This window comes from Cupressus sempervirens, chromosome 4 (genome assembly GCF_028749045.1).
Source record: "Cupressus sempervirens isolate cs-2001-9-10 chromosome 4, ASM2874904v1, whole genome shotgun sequence".
In the NCBI taxonomy this organism is placed as follows: Eukaryota; Viridiplantae; Streptophyta; class Pinopsida; order Cupressales; family Cupressaceae; genus Cupressus; species Cupressus sempervirens.
In genome coordinates, this window is record NC_143121.1 from 887,362,283 (window position 1) to 887,382,105 (window position 19,823).

The 19,823-nt window shown below is 34.1% G+C and overlaps 1 protein-coding gene across 1 annotated transcript; it reads right to left on the bottom strand.

Moving 5' to 3' along the window:
• Positions 1–16,680: 16,680 nt before the first annotated feature.
• Positions 16,681–19,812, bottom strand: LOC149564239 (U-box domain-containing protein 33-like). Its single transcript, XM_089828314.1, has 5 exons — positions 19,646–19,812; positions 19,116–19,256; positions 18,369–18,917; positions 17,479–18,249; positions 16,681–17,332 (listed from the first exon to the last, which is right to left on the bottom strand). The coding sequence occupies exons 1-5, from the start codon at positions 19,772–19,774 to the stop codon at positions 17,120–17,122; spliced, it is 1,803 nt and encodes a 600-aa protein (XP_089684440.1). The 5' UTR covers positions 19,775–19,812; the 3' UTR covers positions 16,681–17,119.
• Positions 19,813–19,823: the final 11 nt, after the last annotated feature.

A 19,823-nucleotide genomic window follows, 5' to 3' on the forward strand; every position in this document is an offset into this window, starting at 1 on the left:
ATTGTAAAATATTTTATTATTTGAAGCTAACTATTTGGATGTTTATTGATGTTTTAAAATGGTATTCATGATGAATTTTCCTAGCTTATGATATATAAGAAAGGTCAAGTAGTGAGGATAAAGTGCATCAAGAAGAATATGAAAAGGATGGATACATTAGAGACAATAGTCCACCAAGATAACTAAGAGGCGGGGGGGGGGGTGAATCAGTTATCTGACAATTAAAGATTTATCTTCTTTAAATAAAATTAACCATTCAACCAAAGTAAGCAACCATAATAAGATGCACATAAACAATTACACCAGATATGTTGACTATGGAAGCCCTTGATCAGAGGGAAAACCCTGGTGGGAATGATGCCCACAAGATGATGTACTAATATAAATATTCCTTGATAGAATATGGACCTTGTGGGGAGTTTAGTACAACATTTAGTACATATGAGTCCCTGTTAGGAGATTTTTGAATCCTTGTTAGGAGATTCCAACCTTGCTAGGAGTTGTACTAACCATATTATGAGTTGTGGTACAATGTATCCAAGAAGAGCCCACTTCCCAAACATGCAATTTCAATTATAAGAAAAACTCATTGCTCAAAAATGCAATTTACTATTCTATTCTTCTTTCCTTTGTTCTTTCAACCAAAAAAATTACTATTAGACCTTGTTAACCAGTTCATGAACCTCATATCCAAATATCAAACCTTGGATCACTTAGCAAAACCTTGGCAATTAAGTTTTCTTCACTTTCACTCTGCTCTGTTCAACTTTGCATTATTCTCTTTCTATTGCTTAAAATCACTTCTTCATGTCATCTATGTCTCCTACATGATAAAGGAAAATGTTCTCCTTTATACCGAGTCCATAAAACAATTTCCTAAGTCAACTATTAGACCTTGTCAATTAATCATTATAGGACCACATTAAGAACACATTACAATTAGAGATAACATTAATCTTCAGCCTTGCAACTTAAATATCTTTCCATACATGTAATATTATGATAAGAAAACTTATCCATTCAATTACCAACATGTCTTCTTCACATCCTCAACCTCAATTCTTGGAATAATAATTTTGCTAAGAGAACATGCCTCTGTAAACTCCATCTCAAAACAAACATCATCAAAAATTATATAACTTCTTCCAAACTTATTATTTCTTCATCCGACATTAATTTCATATACTGGATACTCAAAAATATCTTCCATAACCTCACATATTTAGAATACTCAAGTAGTTATCCATACCAACTTGATCTTTTGTCGTTCTTCTATTAGATACTATAGAAGATTTCTATGTTGACATCAATAAAATATTCAGTCATGAATCTAACATATCATCATAGTACTAGACATATCTACAATACTCCCCCATATGAATATCATCATCATTCATACTTCCAACAATCTCCCCCTTTTGTATTGATGGCAACATAGATGAAAAAAATGTAGTTCCAAGAATAACAACAAAACTTTTAATCTTCTTTTTCAATTCCTCTTCATCAATCATTCTCCCCTATTGATATACCTCAATGTGCTTTCTATCAAACTATCATTCCAGGCCAAGTACTTCTTCAAACATGTTTTACCTTTTTTTGCTTGTCTTTGCTTCTCCCCATGATGTTCTTCCTCATGATCTTCTCTCATGATGTTTTCCCTCATGATGTTTTTTCATGCCAAACTTCTCTCCCATTGACATCAATGTCAAAGGTTTCAACAACCATCAAATTTTGTAACAACTAATTCTTGCTTAGCTCAAGTTCAAAAGACACTATTCAAAACAATATCCAACAAGAGTCTTAGATGTCTTTGTCCATCACAGATACTCCCCTATACAAGAAGCATCAACATTCAGTCAAACAATAATTGTGCTCTATTACACTGGACTAATGCACTCTTGCATCATCTACTCTAATCTAAGAAGGGGCATAACCCCTAGCACACCTAAAAAATACTCAAAAGTCTCTTGAGAAGAGGCTTAGTGAATATATCTGAAATCCGCTCTTTAGTGCTCACATACTCTAATATATTTTCATTTTCTACAATTTTCTCTCTCAACATGTGATACTTAATAGAAATGTGCTTAGTCTTCGAATGCAACAATAGATTCTTAGACATATTTATCATGCTTGTGTTGTCACAATGTATGACAACATGTTCATCGATTTTTATGCTTATATCCTTTAGTGTTTGCTTTATCCAAACCAATTGACTGCAATTTTTTGTTGGTGCAACATATTTTGCCTCTATTGTACTTTGTGATGTGAAATCCTACTTCTTTCTTAGCCAAGAAACCAATCTTCCTCTGCGAAAGAAGGATCTACCATTAGAGTTCTTTTTGACATCCATACTACCTACCTAATCAACATCAGTATAAGCACTTAGAGTAAAATCATTAGATCTATCATACCACAATCCAAACTTTGATGTTCCTTTTAGATATGTAAATATCTTTTTGATAGCTACATAATATGCTTCTTGGGGATCAGCTTGAAATCTGGTAAAAATTCCAACTGCATTTGCTATATCAAGCCTTATGTGAGTTAGATATTGCAATCCTTAATCATAGATTTGTACTTTCTCTGTTCAATCGTAGGTGTCTCATCCTTTGTAGATAACTTTTGTCCAATTACGATAGGTGTTCCAATGGGTTTGCATGTTTCCAAACCAAACCTTTTCAGTAAATTCTTTAAGTACTTAGTCTAAGAAATAAAGATTCCTTCTTTATTTTATACAATCTATAATCCTAGAAAATATTTCATTGCTCCTATCATACTCATTTCAAAGTCTTTCTTCATCTCTTCAACTAATTTGTCACTTACATCATTATTTCTTCCAAATATGATATCATCAACAAATATTACCAAAATCATCAAACCATAAACAATTTATTTCCAATATAGATTATTATCTTCCATACCTTTTCTATATACAAGCTTTGTCAAATACTTATCTAACCTTGTATACAAGGTTCTAGGTGCTTGCTTCAAGCCATACAATGCTTTCTTCAGTTTGCATACTATGTACTTGTCATCTGTCAAAGGACAACCTTCAAGTTTTTCTGTGTACACTTCTTCTTCAAGTTCTCCATTCAGAAATGCTGACTTGACATCCATCTTATACACTTTGATTTTTATTTTTTTTGTGTTGCATAGGCTAATAATAATCTTATTTCTTCTATTCTAGCCACTAGAGAATAGGTCTGATCATAGTCTATTCCTTCTTGATGTGATAACCTTTTCATACCAATCTTGGTTTGTTCCTTACAACTTCACCTTGTTCAATCATCTTGTTCCTAAATACCCATTTAGTTCCTATCACATTCTTGTCAATTGGTCTAGGGACCAATTCCCATGTCTCATTCTTTACTATCTGATCCAATTCCTCTTTCATAGCTTGTTTTCAATAATCATCTTTACATGCTTCATCTACATTCTTAGGTTCAACTTGAGATATCATACATAGTTCTTCATTGACTTTGCTTCTTGTCATCACACCTTTATCTTTACTTTTGATGATTTTCTTGGATGGGTGATTCTTTATCATATTCTTTCCCAAAGTAGGAGTTTCTATCTCAACTCTTGGTTCTACTAAAAGTTCTAAGCTTTGTTCCTACTTTGACTCTCCTTCATTTTGTAAATCATTGTTAGTCTCAAGAAATACCTCATCATTCCTTGGCTTAGTATCAACATCATCATTTGAGTTGTAATCAACTATTCTCTCTTGTATCACGAATTTCTCATTGATTATCACCTTTTCACTTTCTATAATAGTATTATTTCTCATATTATAACATCTGTAAGCCTCTTTTTTCAATGAATAACCAAGAAACATACCTTCATCACTTATAGCATCAAACTTACCGATATCATCATTTCTTTTGATATAACACTTCTAAAAAAAATGAAATATTGAACTATAGGTGAGTGACCAAACTATAGTTCATAAGGGGTCTTGTTTGCATCTTTCTTGACTTGCACTATTCATAGTGTAGACTATTATAGTCACAACTTCTCTAAAATATCTTGGATACATCATTCTCAGCTAACATAGCTCTTGTTGCTTCTGTAACTAACTTGTTGCTTCTCTCTGCAATGTCATTCTACTCAGGGGTTCTCGTAACTGGTAACTATCTTTTGATTCCATTTTCTTCACAAAACATGTTAAACTCATTTGAAGTAAATTCTCCTCCTCTATCTAATCTTAAATATTTAATCTTCACACCAGATTCATTCTCAACTATATTATTGAATATCTTGAACTTATCAAATACCATAGATTTCTCTTTAAAAAATGCAACCCACATCATTCTAGAAAAATCATCAACCAAAATCATAAAATACCCTTCACCATAGAATCCTTTAGTTTTCATAGGATTATAGAGATCTATATGTACAATCTCCAATTTTTTTGTAGTAGTAAACTTCTTGTAGGGAAAAGATGTTTTTTTATGCTTTGCTAACACACATTCTTTCCAAATTGTGTTAGTAGGCTTTACAATCTTTGGAAAATCTCTAACTGCAAATATACTACTAGTCTTCACAATACTATCAAAGTTTATATGACAAAATCTTTTATGCCATAACCAACTGCCGTCTACCTTTGCAACCAAACATGTCACTACAGTAGGATTCAACTGAAATATATTACTCTAGATCTAGTTCATGTATCAATTACATTTCCATATTTGTCTTTGATCATGCATGTCTTTTTTGTGAACTATAGTTGATAACCTTTGTCTACTAGTTGTCCAACACTCAAATGATTGTGCTTCAAACTATTAACAAAATATAAAGCCTTAGTATTAGTTTTACCATCAAGAGTTATAGATCCAATACCTTTAACTTGGCATGTTGCATTATTTCCAACTCTGACAATGCCTCCATCTTGACTTTTGAAGTCAACAAACTTGTTCATAACACCAATCATATGATGTGAAAAACCACCATCAATTATCCAATCAGATTTCTTTTCAACGTATGATACCAATTTCACTTTTTCTAAACTTTCTCCTTTAATTGCCGCAAATCCTATTTCATCATAACCAACACTTACTAGTTGTTCATCAGAATCATTTTCTTCATTTGCATACAAACACTCTTTGTCTTTTCTAGGTTTGTAATTTCCTTTATACTTTTTATCTTTTAGGAAACTTAAATGCATAATGGCCATATTCATTACAAGTCCAACATTTAAATATTTTCCTACCTCATTTTTCTCTTCTTATTGGAAAGGCTAATCTTTCAAACTTTTTGTCCTCCTCAGATCTACTGCTACTAGAAAAGTCTCTAGCATTTGTGCTTCTTGATAAACTAGGCCAAATGCTTAACACACTAAAAGATATTTTAGTTCTAGTCAATTCTTTAGATTGTCTAAGCTCATTCTCAACTACTTTAAGTCTTCCAAGCAATGTTTCCTTTATGAAATCTTTGGTACAAGATATCAACAACTATATCATTTGAACTACTAGCTTCAATGGTGGTGTTAAGCTCTTCAATATCTTCCATATAACCTCATAATCTTATTTGGTTCCTCCTTGAGATCTAATACCTATAGTAATTTCTAATATTCAGCCTACAAATATTCTTACAAATTCATCTTCCATCATTTTAGCATCTTGAAATGCACAAATCCAACTTTGTAGCCTCAATTTCTTAGAATGGTCATCACCTTCAAAACTATTTTCCAAAGCTTTCCAAATCAAATGAGAAGTAGCAAGTGTTTTTACCTAATTGTATTCAATTTTAGGAAGTGCAGTCAATAATGCTTCTCTAGCTCTCATGACATACATAAAAATATCTCTTTTTGAAGTTTCCAAATCCTTTTCAACAATGATTGTCTTTGCTGATTTTGTCAAGATCCAATATCTCAGATCCATACACAATAGATGTATCTTCATCTTTTCTTTCTATATGTCATAATTTGTTCCATCAAACTTTAGACTATCTTTCTTGAACACGCTCACCAAGGATCTCCCAAAGTTAAACTTTATCTTCAAGGACCTAAGGCTTTGATACCAATTGTTACACACAATAGTCCACCAAGATAAGTGAGAGAGGTGGGTAGGTGGGGGTGGTTAATCAATTATCTGACAAGTAAAACATTTATCTTCTTTAAACAAACTTAACCATTCAACCAAAGTAAACACCAACCATAACAAGATGCACATAGATAATTACAATAGATATATTGACTAGGGAAACCCTTGATTAGAGGAAAAACCTCAGTGGGAAATATGCCCACAAGATGATGTACTAATATAAATATTCCTTTTTGGATGATGGACCCTATTAGGAGTCTATTACAAAATTTGGTACATATGAGTCCCTATTAGGAGACTTTGAATCCTTGTTAGGAGATTCCAACCCTATTAGGATTTGTACCAATCCTATTAGAAGTTGTGGTACAATGTATCCAAGAAGAGTGCATTGCCCAAACATGCAATTTCAATTATAAGAAGAGCTCACTACTCAAACATGCAATTTACTATTATGTCCTTGTTTGCTTTGTTCTATCAACTAAAATAATCACTGTCAGACCTTGTAGACCAGGTCATGAACCTCAGATCCAAATATCAAACCTTGGATCACTCAGAGAAACCTCGGTAATGAAGTTTCCTTCACTTTTGTTCTCCTCTATTCAACTTTGCATTTTTCTCTCTCTATTGCTTATAATCACTTCTTCACATCATCTATGTCTGCTACATGATAAAGGAAAATGTTCTTCCTTTATACCAAGTCCATAAAACAATTCCCTAAGTCGATTGTTAAACCTTTTTAATTAACCATTATAGGACCACATTAAGAACATGTTACACTTAGTGATAACATTAATCTTCTACCTTGCAAATTAAATATCTTTCCATATACATAATATTATGAGAAGAAAACTTAGCCATGTCATCACCAACATGGCTTCTTCACATCCTCAACCTCAATCCTCAAAATAATAATTCTGTAAAGAGATATAACAAGTTTATCAAAACATGCCTTTGTAAACTCTATCTTAGAACAAACATCACCAATACTTACATAACTTCTTCTAGACTTATCATTTCTTCATTTGGCATTAACTACATATACTAGATACTCAGAAGTATCTCCCATAACCTCAGATAATTAGAATACTCAACCCCAACTTGATCTTTTGTCAGATACCACAAAAGACTACTGTGTTAACATCATTGATAAACTCAGCCATCAATGTAACATATCATCATAGTAACATATCTACAATACTCCCCCATAGGAATATCATCAGAATTCATGCTTCCAACAATATATGTGAGAGAAAGAAAAGGAAAAAGCATGAAAGTGTGGAAGATAAGCTTCAAAGAAACATCTAATTAGGAAGGAACTAGAGGTCAAGCCAGAATAGAGATGTGAATATACAAAGATAGTTGCTTCATAAATCAAGTCAAATTGTTTTTTCTCTCTAACCATTGTAACAATAAAGAAATCTCTTAACAAAATTGACTTAACAATCATTCGGTAAATCCTCTAACAAGGTGACATTTCAAGATTGAAGTATTTGAAGACCTCTAACCAAGCCACTCATAACAGGGTGATCTAAATCCTCTAATAGGGTCATACTTAATAGTATCTTTTGTAATCTTTGAGGGTATATGCAAGATCATGGTGTGCCAAAAAGTGACGATCTGAAAAAATCTATAGTTCTGAAATATCTCAAACCATTTCAAAATCTATTCCAATTTTTTTCCCACCCACCCTAATACTAAATGAAAATAATTAATATCTTTATAAGGTCTACTATATCTTTTGATACCAAACCTATATGGTCAACTTTAAAAAACATCCTAAAAATGTGTTTCTGGCCTATTTTTATATGATTTTTACTTCAAACATGTAGCTGACGACTTTTTTTGCACCAACATGTGATGAAATGAAAAGGGTTTCTTAAGAATATTCTTATCTTCCCATAAATGTAAGGTTTATCAAATTATAAGTTAAGTAAGTAATTATTACTTATTTTCTAATGGAGTTACGTATAAAGTGTTGACTGACACACTACTTGAAAAACAACTATAACTTCCAAATGGAACAACATTTTTTAAATCCAAAAGATGCATCACATTCTATGTTTCTTCTACTATAAGGGAAAAAAATGAAAAATTGAATTTTGTAGAGTTTTGAATTAGTTAAGGTGGTCAGACATGAGATTTTTTTATTCCAAAAATACTAAAGCCAAAAATTAATTATTAATTATTTATTTAGAATAAAAATATCCAAAACTATGTCTCACATTTAGGCATGAGTCTACTACTTATATCTAGAATATTATTAAAAAATATTATCATTTGATTTTGATTAAGGTGGTTAGACATATGTTTACTTCTTATTTTTGTTCTGAAATTTTTGTAATATTGTATTAAAATTCAAAATTTTGACCAATCAATTTTTTTTTTTTTTGAGATAAGTCCTAATAGTAAAGAAACTAGATTCAATTTGCTAGAGATTCTTTTCTCTCAACTTTTTGATATAAAGTTAATAACAAGTAAAAAATTGCACGTAAAGTTGACAACCTTGATTTTTTGATTTTGTATTGCCACTTAAGAGCATAGTTTGGTTGAAAATGATATTGCACATACCCTTGATAGGGTTGGCTCGTAATAGAACTCACTTTAGAAGAGTGAAAATTATTGTGACTAGTTACAAGATGGTCTTTACCGAATTGGGTTTCCATGATAAATCTTGTTGTGATCTGTGTTCATGTTATTTTATTATGTTTTATGTTTCTACAACTAAGTTACTAAAGGAGAGTAGGGGATGTGGGAGAGAGATAGAGTGAGGGAGAGTAGGCAGTGGGAGAGGGAGTGGGAGAGGGAGAGTGAGAGAGAGGGGGGAGGGGGGGTATTATTATAGTGTTAACTAAGCTATCTAGTATTGCATGCTTAGTGGAAGTTTTTATTGGTATCTAAGGGACAAGGATTTTTTTTTGGTGGTAACTAGTTCACCACTCCCCTCTCAATTACTCCTCTTACATTTCCAAAAATTTGTATTAGAGCAGTTGGTACTTGTAGGAAAAGGTTTTAGATATCTAAGATAAAGATCAAGATATCTTATAAAAGGGAGATTTGTAAACCTGACAGAGAAAAATTTTCAGCATGGCAGGAGTTGATAAAGCTTCATATATCAAGCATTAGTGATGTTCATTTATTCTGACTGGAGAACCAATATGTGCCACCACCCAAGCCTATGATTGTGGAGCAAACAAAAGAATAAAAGGATTACAATATTATGATGATTGATATTGCATCCTCTTTAAACTATTCTAAAATTTATAAAGTCAAACATTATCCTACTACATTTTACACATGGAAAAAGTTGAATAAAGTCTTTTGGAATGACAAAAATGTGCAAAGAGCTAAGGAAATTTTTTTAAAAGGAAAGTTTAATTGATTAAAAATGAAAGAAGGTGAGAACATTTTTGAATATAGTGAAAGGATAAAAGATTGTGTAAGTGCAATCAAAGTTGCAGGAAGTAAAATACATGATGATACAGTAATCAACAAGGTTCTAAGAACTCTTCTTCCTATTTATGCAATTAGAATTTCATCTATTCAAGAGATGAAATGCAATCCAACACGTGACTTAACTATAGATACTCTTGTGGGAAGATTGACCTTTTTTTAATATGAATAATCACTTTCTATTAATAAACTAATATACTTACATATTCACAAAAAAGGGGTGCGAGGATTCAAGATCACCCTGTGAGAGTACACATGACAAAAGCTAGAAATAACAACTATTCACCAAAAAAATATAAAATAAAATCCCTCAGGCCACAAGAGAAGTGCCAACCAAAGGGAGATCATCATGATCATTATAACCCCAAAAATCCCTAGGATTAGCAAGTGGACTAGGAATAGTCCAGTCATCAGCAACATCTTCGTCAACACCTTTCTCTTTGTATTTCTCCTCTACCCATGGTGGAGAAATAACTAGATCTAGGCAGGCGAAAGAACACTAAGAGCCAAGAGGAGTAATAGGAGGGGGAGCCACAGGAGCCAGGGACTAGCCAAAACCTTGGTGAGCTAGAAAAGTCGAGCGACACTACCAACTAGCATTGCCATCACTAGGAAAGTGGTGACCAAGAGCCTTCAAGCATAGTGGATGTGAATGACAAGAAGAAGAGTTGTAACCCCAATGGTAGCCCTAGAATGAAGTGTGATCATCTAAAGAATTACATGGAAATTTATCAATCATGCAAGGTGCATTACCCCAATGATTGAGCAATTTTTGGAGGTGGGCCACTTCTAGTGCCACCTTGTTGGTCTAGACCTAGATCTGCAAGATGACATTATTACAAATACATGCTTTAGTGTACATAGCAACATTGATATGAAGAAATATGTGAGTGAAAAGACCAACATTCCTATCTTTCTAGTTGTAACCAAAAAATCCATCCTAAAAGTATTCTAGATCTAGGTAAATTGATGATGAATCCTTGGGGAATCACCCAGAAGAATCATGTGCCAAGAAAAGGGTTATGGCCTATAAGGATTAATAAAATCATGAATCTAGTGCCAATAATTATGAGGAAACCTATAGAACCAAAAAAATCCAAAAATGACTCAAGATGTCTACAAAAGCAAATCAAGGATTAGGAACACCAAGATGCTTGAGTCATGGCCCAAGAGGAAGCCCTTGAAACAATAGGAACCAGGAAAAATGGGAAATATCAAGCTCAGTGATAGTGTCCTAAATAGTATCAAATCGAACCATCCAATGATGAGGAGAAGACTGAAGATGTCATCATTGGTTGAGACTATCAACCATAGGGAGATGAGGAGAAAGTCATCAATATCCTAAGCTAGGTTTATAATTGGTGAAGGGCATGACAAGATACCATTTCTAGTCTTTCCACCAAGGTCGCATAGAATGGATTCCAAACTTGTGAAGCAAGTGATCAGGAATGGCAGAAAACAACAAATCAAAAGTCTACTGATCTAGATGAGCAAGACAAAATTGGACCTATATATCCCTTGAAGATCTATGATTCATAGCGACCCTAGAAAATATGTCCGTAAGAGTCTTGATGCTCCATTTGAAAAAATTCAAAGCACTAACACCTTGAGTCTTTGCTAGAGGAATAACCTGAATGGAAAATAGTGAAGACCACTAAAGGTTTTGTTGATTCAAAGAAAGCCCATCATGAAACCCATCACCATCCTAGTGAAGCCATGGATTCATAGCTTCCAAAGCTTTCCAAATGCTATTGATAACAAAATAACCTTGGTAATGAATAGGTTTCCACATAATGAGAAGGGTCTGAAGACCAATCCTCTTCCACGTAGGTCTGTTGACAAGAAATCTAGAAGAGATACAGTGTTGCACCAACACTTTCCAAGCTTCATCACTAGTGAGATCACAAATAATCCATTTAGCATAAAGAGAAAGTCATTTCTTTTGAGTTGACAAAAGATCAAGACCTCCAAACTCTTTAGGAAGACAAAAAAAATCCCAAGAAATCGTGTAATGATGATCTTAACTAGAATTCCAAAGAAAGTAATAGAGCAAGTGTTCCAACTTGAGGTAGGAGGCTTTAGAGGGAGCCGAACAAGAGGAGTAGTACACATGTGTAGTAGTCAATACCTTCAAGCAATTTTGGAATTTTCCTACAAGAGAAAGGGGTGTGGTAAGCCAACAATCAAGAATTTTCTTAATTTGCATGAGTACAACATTCCACAAATCCATTGGAGAAGCTTGAAAGGAAAAGGGGTGCCTAAAATTTAGAAGATCTCCTTATGAGTGACCCATTTCCACTCAAATTGAGCAAGCCAAGGCAACACCAGAAGAAAGGATTGCCTATAACAGATCGTCTTGTGACATTGAATAGTTGAATGAGAAGCTTGACATAAGGTATCCAAGCATTGCAAGGCATTAGTGATATTGTCCTCGTCTTCCAGAAGTGTGAGAAAAGAATCATGAACAAAATGACCATTGACAAGTTGGGAAGAAGATTCAAGAAAAGAGATGCCACACAACTAACCAAAAGAAATAGAGTGGGCAAGAAGGTAACCAAAACCTTTAGTAGTGAGTTGATACAAAGCTGAAGCCAGAGGGAAACCTTGGTAGATAGATAAAAAATGCATGAAGGCTTTAGATTGAGAGTTTTTAATGGTAATACAAGCATTATCATCACCAAAAAGCATCTACATAGATTGGAGAAAACTAGGGCTGAAGTCCATAGCCTAGAGCATAGCCAAAATGAAGGATCATTCAATTCAATCATAAGCTTTGGAAAAATAAATTTTAAAAAATAGAGTATGTTGGTACATGATATCACAAAGGAGGATAACAAGGTTATAATAGAGTATCACTTCTATGTTAGCGATGATCGTACTCATTCACTAGAATTTTTGCAAGGATGCTTTAAAATTTTCTATGATAGTAAGGGAAAGAGATGTAAGATACAAAACAACATATAATATGGTCAAAAGATTGAAACTTATAATTCAAGGATGCAAGGATTCTTGCTACAAGTGTTGTGTAACATTTTTGAAATTTCATTGAAGTTGGCTATGCAAAGAGAGAGCATGAAGGTGCATAAGCATGTGTAAAAAGATTTGTTACATGAGAGGAATTGTAATACAAATGTGGCATGGTGTTAATAGATACATAATTTATCATGCTATGGTGTAACTCTACAATGGAACAAGGTAATGCATGTAAGCCTATGGTTTATCAGTATTTTTGGTTGATATGTGAATCTAACCTTAAAAATAATCTAAATTGTTGTAAACTTAGAAGATCAAATGAAATGGATTCATTTAGTAGTTGAAATGTAGTTCACCATTATCTATTTATTCTAGACGATGGTATATTTTTTCCTCTTTTTGTATGAAAATTATTCTGGAGAAATGTGAATCAAAAGAATGGACTGGCCAAGGCCATAGTATGCCTTTCAATTGTTTGATACATATCAACTTCGTAGAGTACTATAATTGAACAAGATTGAAGCATTAGAGTATTTTGACTATGTATCTGACCTAGTTGAACTAGGTAATTCATCTATTTATTGCTTAGGTAAGATCAACTTTAAACTCATTTTATTAAAATTTATGTTGATTTTGGTATTAATGTATCCTTCTATAAAATAAATGTAGTTATTGCACATGAGAAAAATGAAAAAGTGAACAAATTATCTTTCATCATTGCATTGAGGCCAAATAGAAATTCACAACTATAGTAATTGATAGAGACGTTATTGATGTAGTATCCTCCCCTGATTTGAACTTTGACTTGTAGAAATTTAACTTAAGGAATATTGTCAAACACTTTGTATGCAAACTCATAAAGCTGATTTCCTCAATAAATTGCTTTCCAATGAGTAGATTTACGAACAACTATGAAGTGACATTAAAATGCATAATACACATCATAACATTTTCACAAACACTTAGCACACATTCAACAGTATATGAAAAATCTAGAAACCCTTTCAATCTGCTGATAAAAGGGTGATTTTTAAATGTAGATGTGCACTTACAGCTGCCTTAAAGGCTACAACAACTATTTAGACTTGTATTCAACAATTATTAAATGCAAAGTATCAAAATTTGACCGAAGAAACCTGGAATTAGTTGCCGTAGTATTTTGTAGATGTAGTCGGCAGCCCTCCAAACTTCTAATTAGCCAGAAAAACAAGTAAACTTGATACCAACTCTGTTCACGCCGTACTGTAGCAAAATACTGTTCATGCCGACTGTAGCAAAATACTGTTCATGCAGCACTATAGCAATAAGTAACTTCAGATCTGCACCTCAAACCCTTGTAAATTTCTTTATGCGAACACCCCAAATGAAACCCAGTGTGTTTCCTGAAGTGAAAACACCATTGATCCTCCTGACTGTGTCTTCCAACAGCGAAGAGAATGCTAGCAAAGAGGGATTCCGTCCTCCAAGCCCGATAATCAGATATCTAGCAACATAACATTAATCTTCATCCAAGCATACAAAAAAAAGCTCTTCCATTTCTTTTATAGTGTTCTCACAAGAGCTCAATCCTTTGTTTTCTCAATGTGGGATAAAACATAACTCCCTTTATGTACCTTATGTCTCGAATGTGTTATAAAAATAAAGGGAACTCTTTTAATTTAAATATTTCCCATAAACTATAGTCTATGCATTAATAAAGTTAAATATTTAAATTTAACTTTATAAAATGGCTTTATCAATGCATAACAAATCTTATCAATGATAAATAAGTTTTCCTGTCGATTTTAAACAATTACCATCGACATACCACTGTGACTGAATGTTCGGCCATGTCCAAGATGACTTACTATAAATAGTAAGTATGCCCAAAGTTGCCCCAGAACCCCTCAAAAAGATCTGCAACTGAAACTGTCTAGGCCAAATGGCCTCTAAGACCCTTTAATGTCCTAGTTAGCCTATGGGATTGTGGGGAAATAGGCTAACGACAACATCATGCTATGAATGCTAGAAAGGGGACATTACAATTGAGTACTCAATAGGATCCATTATTTGGAAAAGGACATGGCTCAAAAGTTAACTTATGAAAAAAATTGTAGTGTAGCTTTTTGTGGACTTTGAGACCTTCTAAACTCATTTTATTATAATTCAATTTGATTTTGATATTAACTTGTCTTTTTATAAGATGCAAACACCCTGCCAAAATTTCTAATGCATGGTTATTTGCAAAGTACTTGGCAACACATAGACATATTCTTCATTAATCTAACCTTTTTGTTATGAAATATTCAATTGATGTACTAGACCTCTTAATAGGAATTTGTGGAAAGTTTAAAAATTTGACCATAAGACAATATTTGACACATAAAGGGTTAGAATTGATAAAAGATACACTAATTTTGATAATACATACACACATACATGTATGCATATATGTATGCATGTAGATATATAGGGAAAAATATTGTAATGCAATATTTTTGAATATATAAATAGTCATGAAGTACTCTATGTGCATATTTGGAGGCTAAATTTTGTTATATAAATGGTAAAGAGTTGTAATGAGCATATTTAGATGCCAAATTTTGTATGCATAAATAATAATGAGTTTTCAAGTTCATATCAGATGCCAAATTTTCTAGATAAAAATTGTCATGTCATTGATTTACAAATATTAAGAACCTCAATTCTATATATGCTAATGTGTACCATTTAATTATAAATACTTCACAATTGAACGTGTATGAATTTCCCCCATTCTATTCATCAAGAACAATGGAATCTGAAAACTTATTTGACGAGCTTTCTTTCAAATCCTTCACACCCATTCTTGAGTCCAAGGGTTACATATTTCAATAAAGATTTTGAGGCACCATGCTGAACATGCATAACCTAGCTTTTCTTCTAAAGTTTCAAATATTATGTGTGGTCAGTGAAAATTTCTGTGAGGGTCATAGAGTGTAGCTTTACACCTACCAAATGCATTATTGATATCCATTGCATGCATATTCTTGCAATCATCACAATCTACAGGACGATGTCTCTTTAAAGTTTTTTGTCAAACTGATTAAGAACTCATTCTACAATCTGATGTTTTGCATACATGTCTAACATAATTCCATGAGCACAAGATTTGCATCGTCATCAATTGCATTCTATCAAATATTTATAGATAAATCAACTTTAAGCATTTTCATGATTCTTATATAGTGCAAGATCTATTTTCTTTGGATCTTTGGTGAAGTGGTTTGTGTATACCTTGCCACTTTAGATAAAGCAATTGTTTAGTGCTTTAGATAATTGTTACCAAATCACCTAAATAATATCTAACAAGCTTTGTAAGCTAACTTTGACAGTTTCTATTCCTTTGTAATTGTTTAGTAATTGCACATTCTTATTATCTATTAAGGGGAGTTTAAAACCTTCGATTAATGATTCAAACACTTTAATATGTTAACTTAATGATGACTTTGACATAAAGTTTTTTTTTAAAATCACTTTTTTAAAAAAATAGCATAACAAGAATAGGTAGTTAATGTGCTCAAAGATGAATGTGCTCAAAGATCAAAAGGTCCATCAAAGGAAAATTAGTAAAAATATGTATTAAGGGTTTCTATTAGAGAGCATGCTGGATAAAATTTTAAGATGATATATTTGTAAAAGTAAATTGAGATTTTGTGAAAGTTGAAAAGAAAATTAGTTCAAAGATTTGTGAGGTTTGAGATTGGTGGTTGCAAAACCACAAAGAAATATCGTTGACCTAGTCAACAGAATGATGAACATTACATTTTTGGCTCTCACTCTTTATCTTATCAATGTAAAGGTACTACAATAGGATAAGGTCAAAACTCACCATTTGCAACATGTTTGTTTACACTAGAGGGAATAACATGTATGTAGTGTAGTCTAGAGAATCTTGGAGATAGTTCACAAGAAATTTTGTTGCAGGTTTATAGAAAGGTTGTTCCATCTCAAAGTGCCGCTGAAGTTAGAGATGTTTTTTAAGGTGTTGTTAAAACTAAGCAGAGCCAAAACATTAAAAATTTTATCATTCAAATTTGAACAAGTTTGAAGAAGACAATTGAAATTGGTACCTTGTCACATATCTTGTCTAAAATCCTCCCCAAGCATGCTATATGTACTGTAGACTTGACAAAGATGAAGATTGAAGCAGGTTTTTCAAGATTTTGTAATAACTCCTCCAACACTCGCCCATCCTTTCTAACTAGTATGAAAAATATTATTTCAAGGGGTTTATTTTTTTATGCACACTTCCAAGAGTCCAGCTCTATAGAGCTGTAAAATGTTCTTAGATGAGAGAAGACCCATCCGAATGCTATGGTGGAATGGTGCTTACATGTGATTGAGCCAAAGCTGAGATGGTAGTTGCTTCCGTGTATTTAACAAGAGCAACAATAGCCAACAAAAGTACGAACAGAACTTCAAAATAGAACTCTAGTCAAAATAAGACGGTTCTTTCCTTACTTTTCTCAAACAGAATTTGAGCACTATTTTTATGCACAATAATTACAATTTGTTATCGAATGGTTGCATGGATTGCTAAATCCCAACGCCATCTCACATGGATCTGCAAATATGAACGGCCAGAGCAAAGGCTAGGAAAGAGGGATATAAATATGTAAACTAATTTTTCTATTTTATTCATCCACATGCATCGAATGCATAAAATTATTACCCTTTTCTCGCCACTGCCTGATGGCGGATCTGAGAGAATGGTTTGGGATGAGCTTCTTATCAACTTTCGCATTTGTAAGAGGTGATGTGTCATGGCCGCTGCTGAACCATCCCTCGATTGCCTCCTTTTCGTATGTAAAACCATCCGATGCCACGTAGGGATCCTGCATAAGCTCCTGCAGATTGAATCAAAACCTTAATTTTCAGTTCGCAATCAATCTAAGAGTCAAAGACTCGAATAATTGAATTGAGTTACAAGCGCGAAAAAATCTTATTTTGGATACTCAAATGTCATGAAATTCTGAAAAAAAATTGGTCTTGCCTTAAAAATTGGACAGACGAAGAAGGTCGGGATGAATGGCTCTTGAGCACATTGCACCAACGGTTGGCCCCGTTCCAGTGGCCTGCAGGGTTTCGATGCCACGACTGCAATGTTCCGAAGATCATCCAAAGATTTCATGACGCCTGGTTCAAGGCCGGTCCTCTTGTTTATGTCTGATTCGGTACAATATAAGGCGAAATAAGCCAATTCAGCGGTCTCGACCAATGGCCATTCCCCGGCACTCCGATCCAAAATCTTTTTCAATTTACCGCTGAAAAAGGCGCGTTTCATCTCTCTCACAAGCCCAAACGCCGGTTTCCCGGTGAGAATCTGAAGAATGACAACTCCCATACTGTAAACGTCGGATTTTTTGGAGAATTCACCGCTTCTCAGGTATTCAGGATCCATGTAAGAGAACGTTCCTCTTACCTCCGTTTCTTTGCGTAAATATTCTTCTGAAAGAATTCGAGCAATGCCAAAATCGCTGATCTTGCTTAAATAATTCTCGTCCAGCAAAATATTTTGTGGCTTAAGATCGCGGTGGACGATTGGATCTGGCTTTGAACTGTGTAAATATCTCAAGGCTGAGCACATTTCTGTAGCAATGCGAATTCTAGCGTGCCAGGGGAGCGGCGGAGTTCCGTCTTTGCAGCTGAGGCGATCTGCGAGGCTTCCGTTGCACATGTATTCGTAGACTACACATCCTCGCTCAGAGCAGGTGCCTACTATGCGTACCAAATGCGGATGCCAAATGTCTCTTAAAAGATCCATCTGTGAGAAGAAAATGGCAAAAGTGAGTGCTATTATTGATGGATTTAACTAATCAGAACAAGATCACAAGCGATTTATGTCAATTTTCCTGCTGGCATTTATATATTTAATGTGTATACCTCGTGTTGGAACTCCTGCCTGCTACTTAAACCCTCCTCCCGCATAATTTTCACGGCGACGCTTTTCCCTTGGATTTCCCCTCTGTACACCACGCCGTAGCTTCCTTCTCCGAGTTTGAAGCCCTCGGAGAAATCGAAGGTAGCGGCTTTCATTTCGTCCCAGGAGAATTCGCGGAATATCAGGTTATAATCGGAGGAAGAGGCCGAGGTCGGGGTTTCGACTCCCGACCTTGGATTCAGGTAATCTTTGAGCTGCCTGATTGCGCCAGAGTCCTTCTCTTGCAGACTTTGCAGGTTTTGTTCCTCCAAAGCGATGAACTTTCGTCGAGCTCCTTCCAGCTCTTGCAGTTTTTTACGTCGCTCTCGCGAAGCCTCATTAACTCCTGCTTCCAACGATCTCAATTTTTTGTCTATTTTCTCACATTCATCCACCACTTCATCTCGTTCTTTCGCGATGACTTCGTACTGGTGCTTCGAAATTCTCAAGAGCGAGCTTGCATCTTCCCTCTGTTTGGTTGCTTCTTTGAAGGATATTTCGGAAGCTTTATACTGCTAAATATGGGAGAAAGGTAAATTATTTTCTTCGCATCTTAAGCGATTCTTTGTACTGATAAATTAAAATACAGGAGGACGGTGAAATTATTTCCTTCGCATCTTAATTTGTTGTTTATACTTTAACTAGAGTAGGAAGGGTCAATTATTTTCCTTCAATCTTAAACATTAAGAAAAAAAATTTAATCTGCATACTCTGCGGAATGATTTTGCAAATTCCCCTTCTGCTTCTCTACGTTTCTCCGTCTCCAATTGCGCTACTCTCCTAGATTTCCGTGCCTCCTGCAACTTTTCTTGTAAGCCAACCATCAGGTTTTCAACACTCGAATTCCCTACCTGCATTTATAAGAATCGCATCTTATAAATTCTATTGTATGATATTTAGGACTGAGTTCCATATCTGTTTTGAGTAAACTATATTTAGGACTGAGTTCCATATCTGTTTTGAGTAAACTATCTTTCATGAGCTTTAAATACGACTAATAAATTTGTTCGTTTGATGCGATGATCTATTCCAGAGGCTGCGACCTCTGTAACAATGTAATCGATCTTCAATATCAATAAAGATTCGTTTGTGTGTGTTTTTTGCGTTTTCAAATAATTCAACATCTTTAAAACAAACGTCAATATTTAGCTAACTCTTTGATTTCTGCTGCTAAGGAAATGAAAGAACAAACTATCAAGGATTAACTGATCATTAAAAGCCGTTAGTTGAAAGGACATACTTGATGAGATCCTTCATTTGTATGAAGCGATGACAAATTTCCACAAGCTTCAGACTTTATGTTCGTCTCACAGCAAGCTTCATGATCCTGAATTTGTTCCTCGTCATGTCTCTGTGTAAAAACAGTCATTACATGGAGTGATGATTTGCGAGTGACAGGGACATTTACCTGTTGAACA

Bases quoted from the DNA above. Each gene is read 5' to 3' on its own strand.
- LOC149564239 (XM_089828314.1), bottom strand. From the start codon at position 19,774: ATGACTGTTTTTACACAGAGACATGACGAGGAACAAATTCAGGATCAT. The intron at 19,257-19,645 runs GTATGTCCTTTC...TTATAAATGCAG, and splicing joins CAAATGAAGGATCTCATCAA to GTAGGGAATTCGAGTGTTGA. The intron at 18,918-19,115 runs GTATGCAGATTA...CATATTTAGCAG, and splicing joins TTGCAAAATCATTCCGCAGA to TATAAAGCTTCCGAAATATC.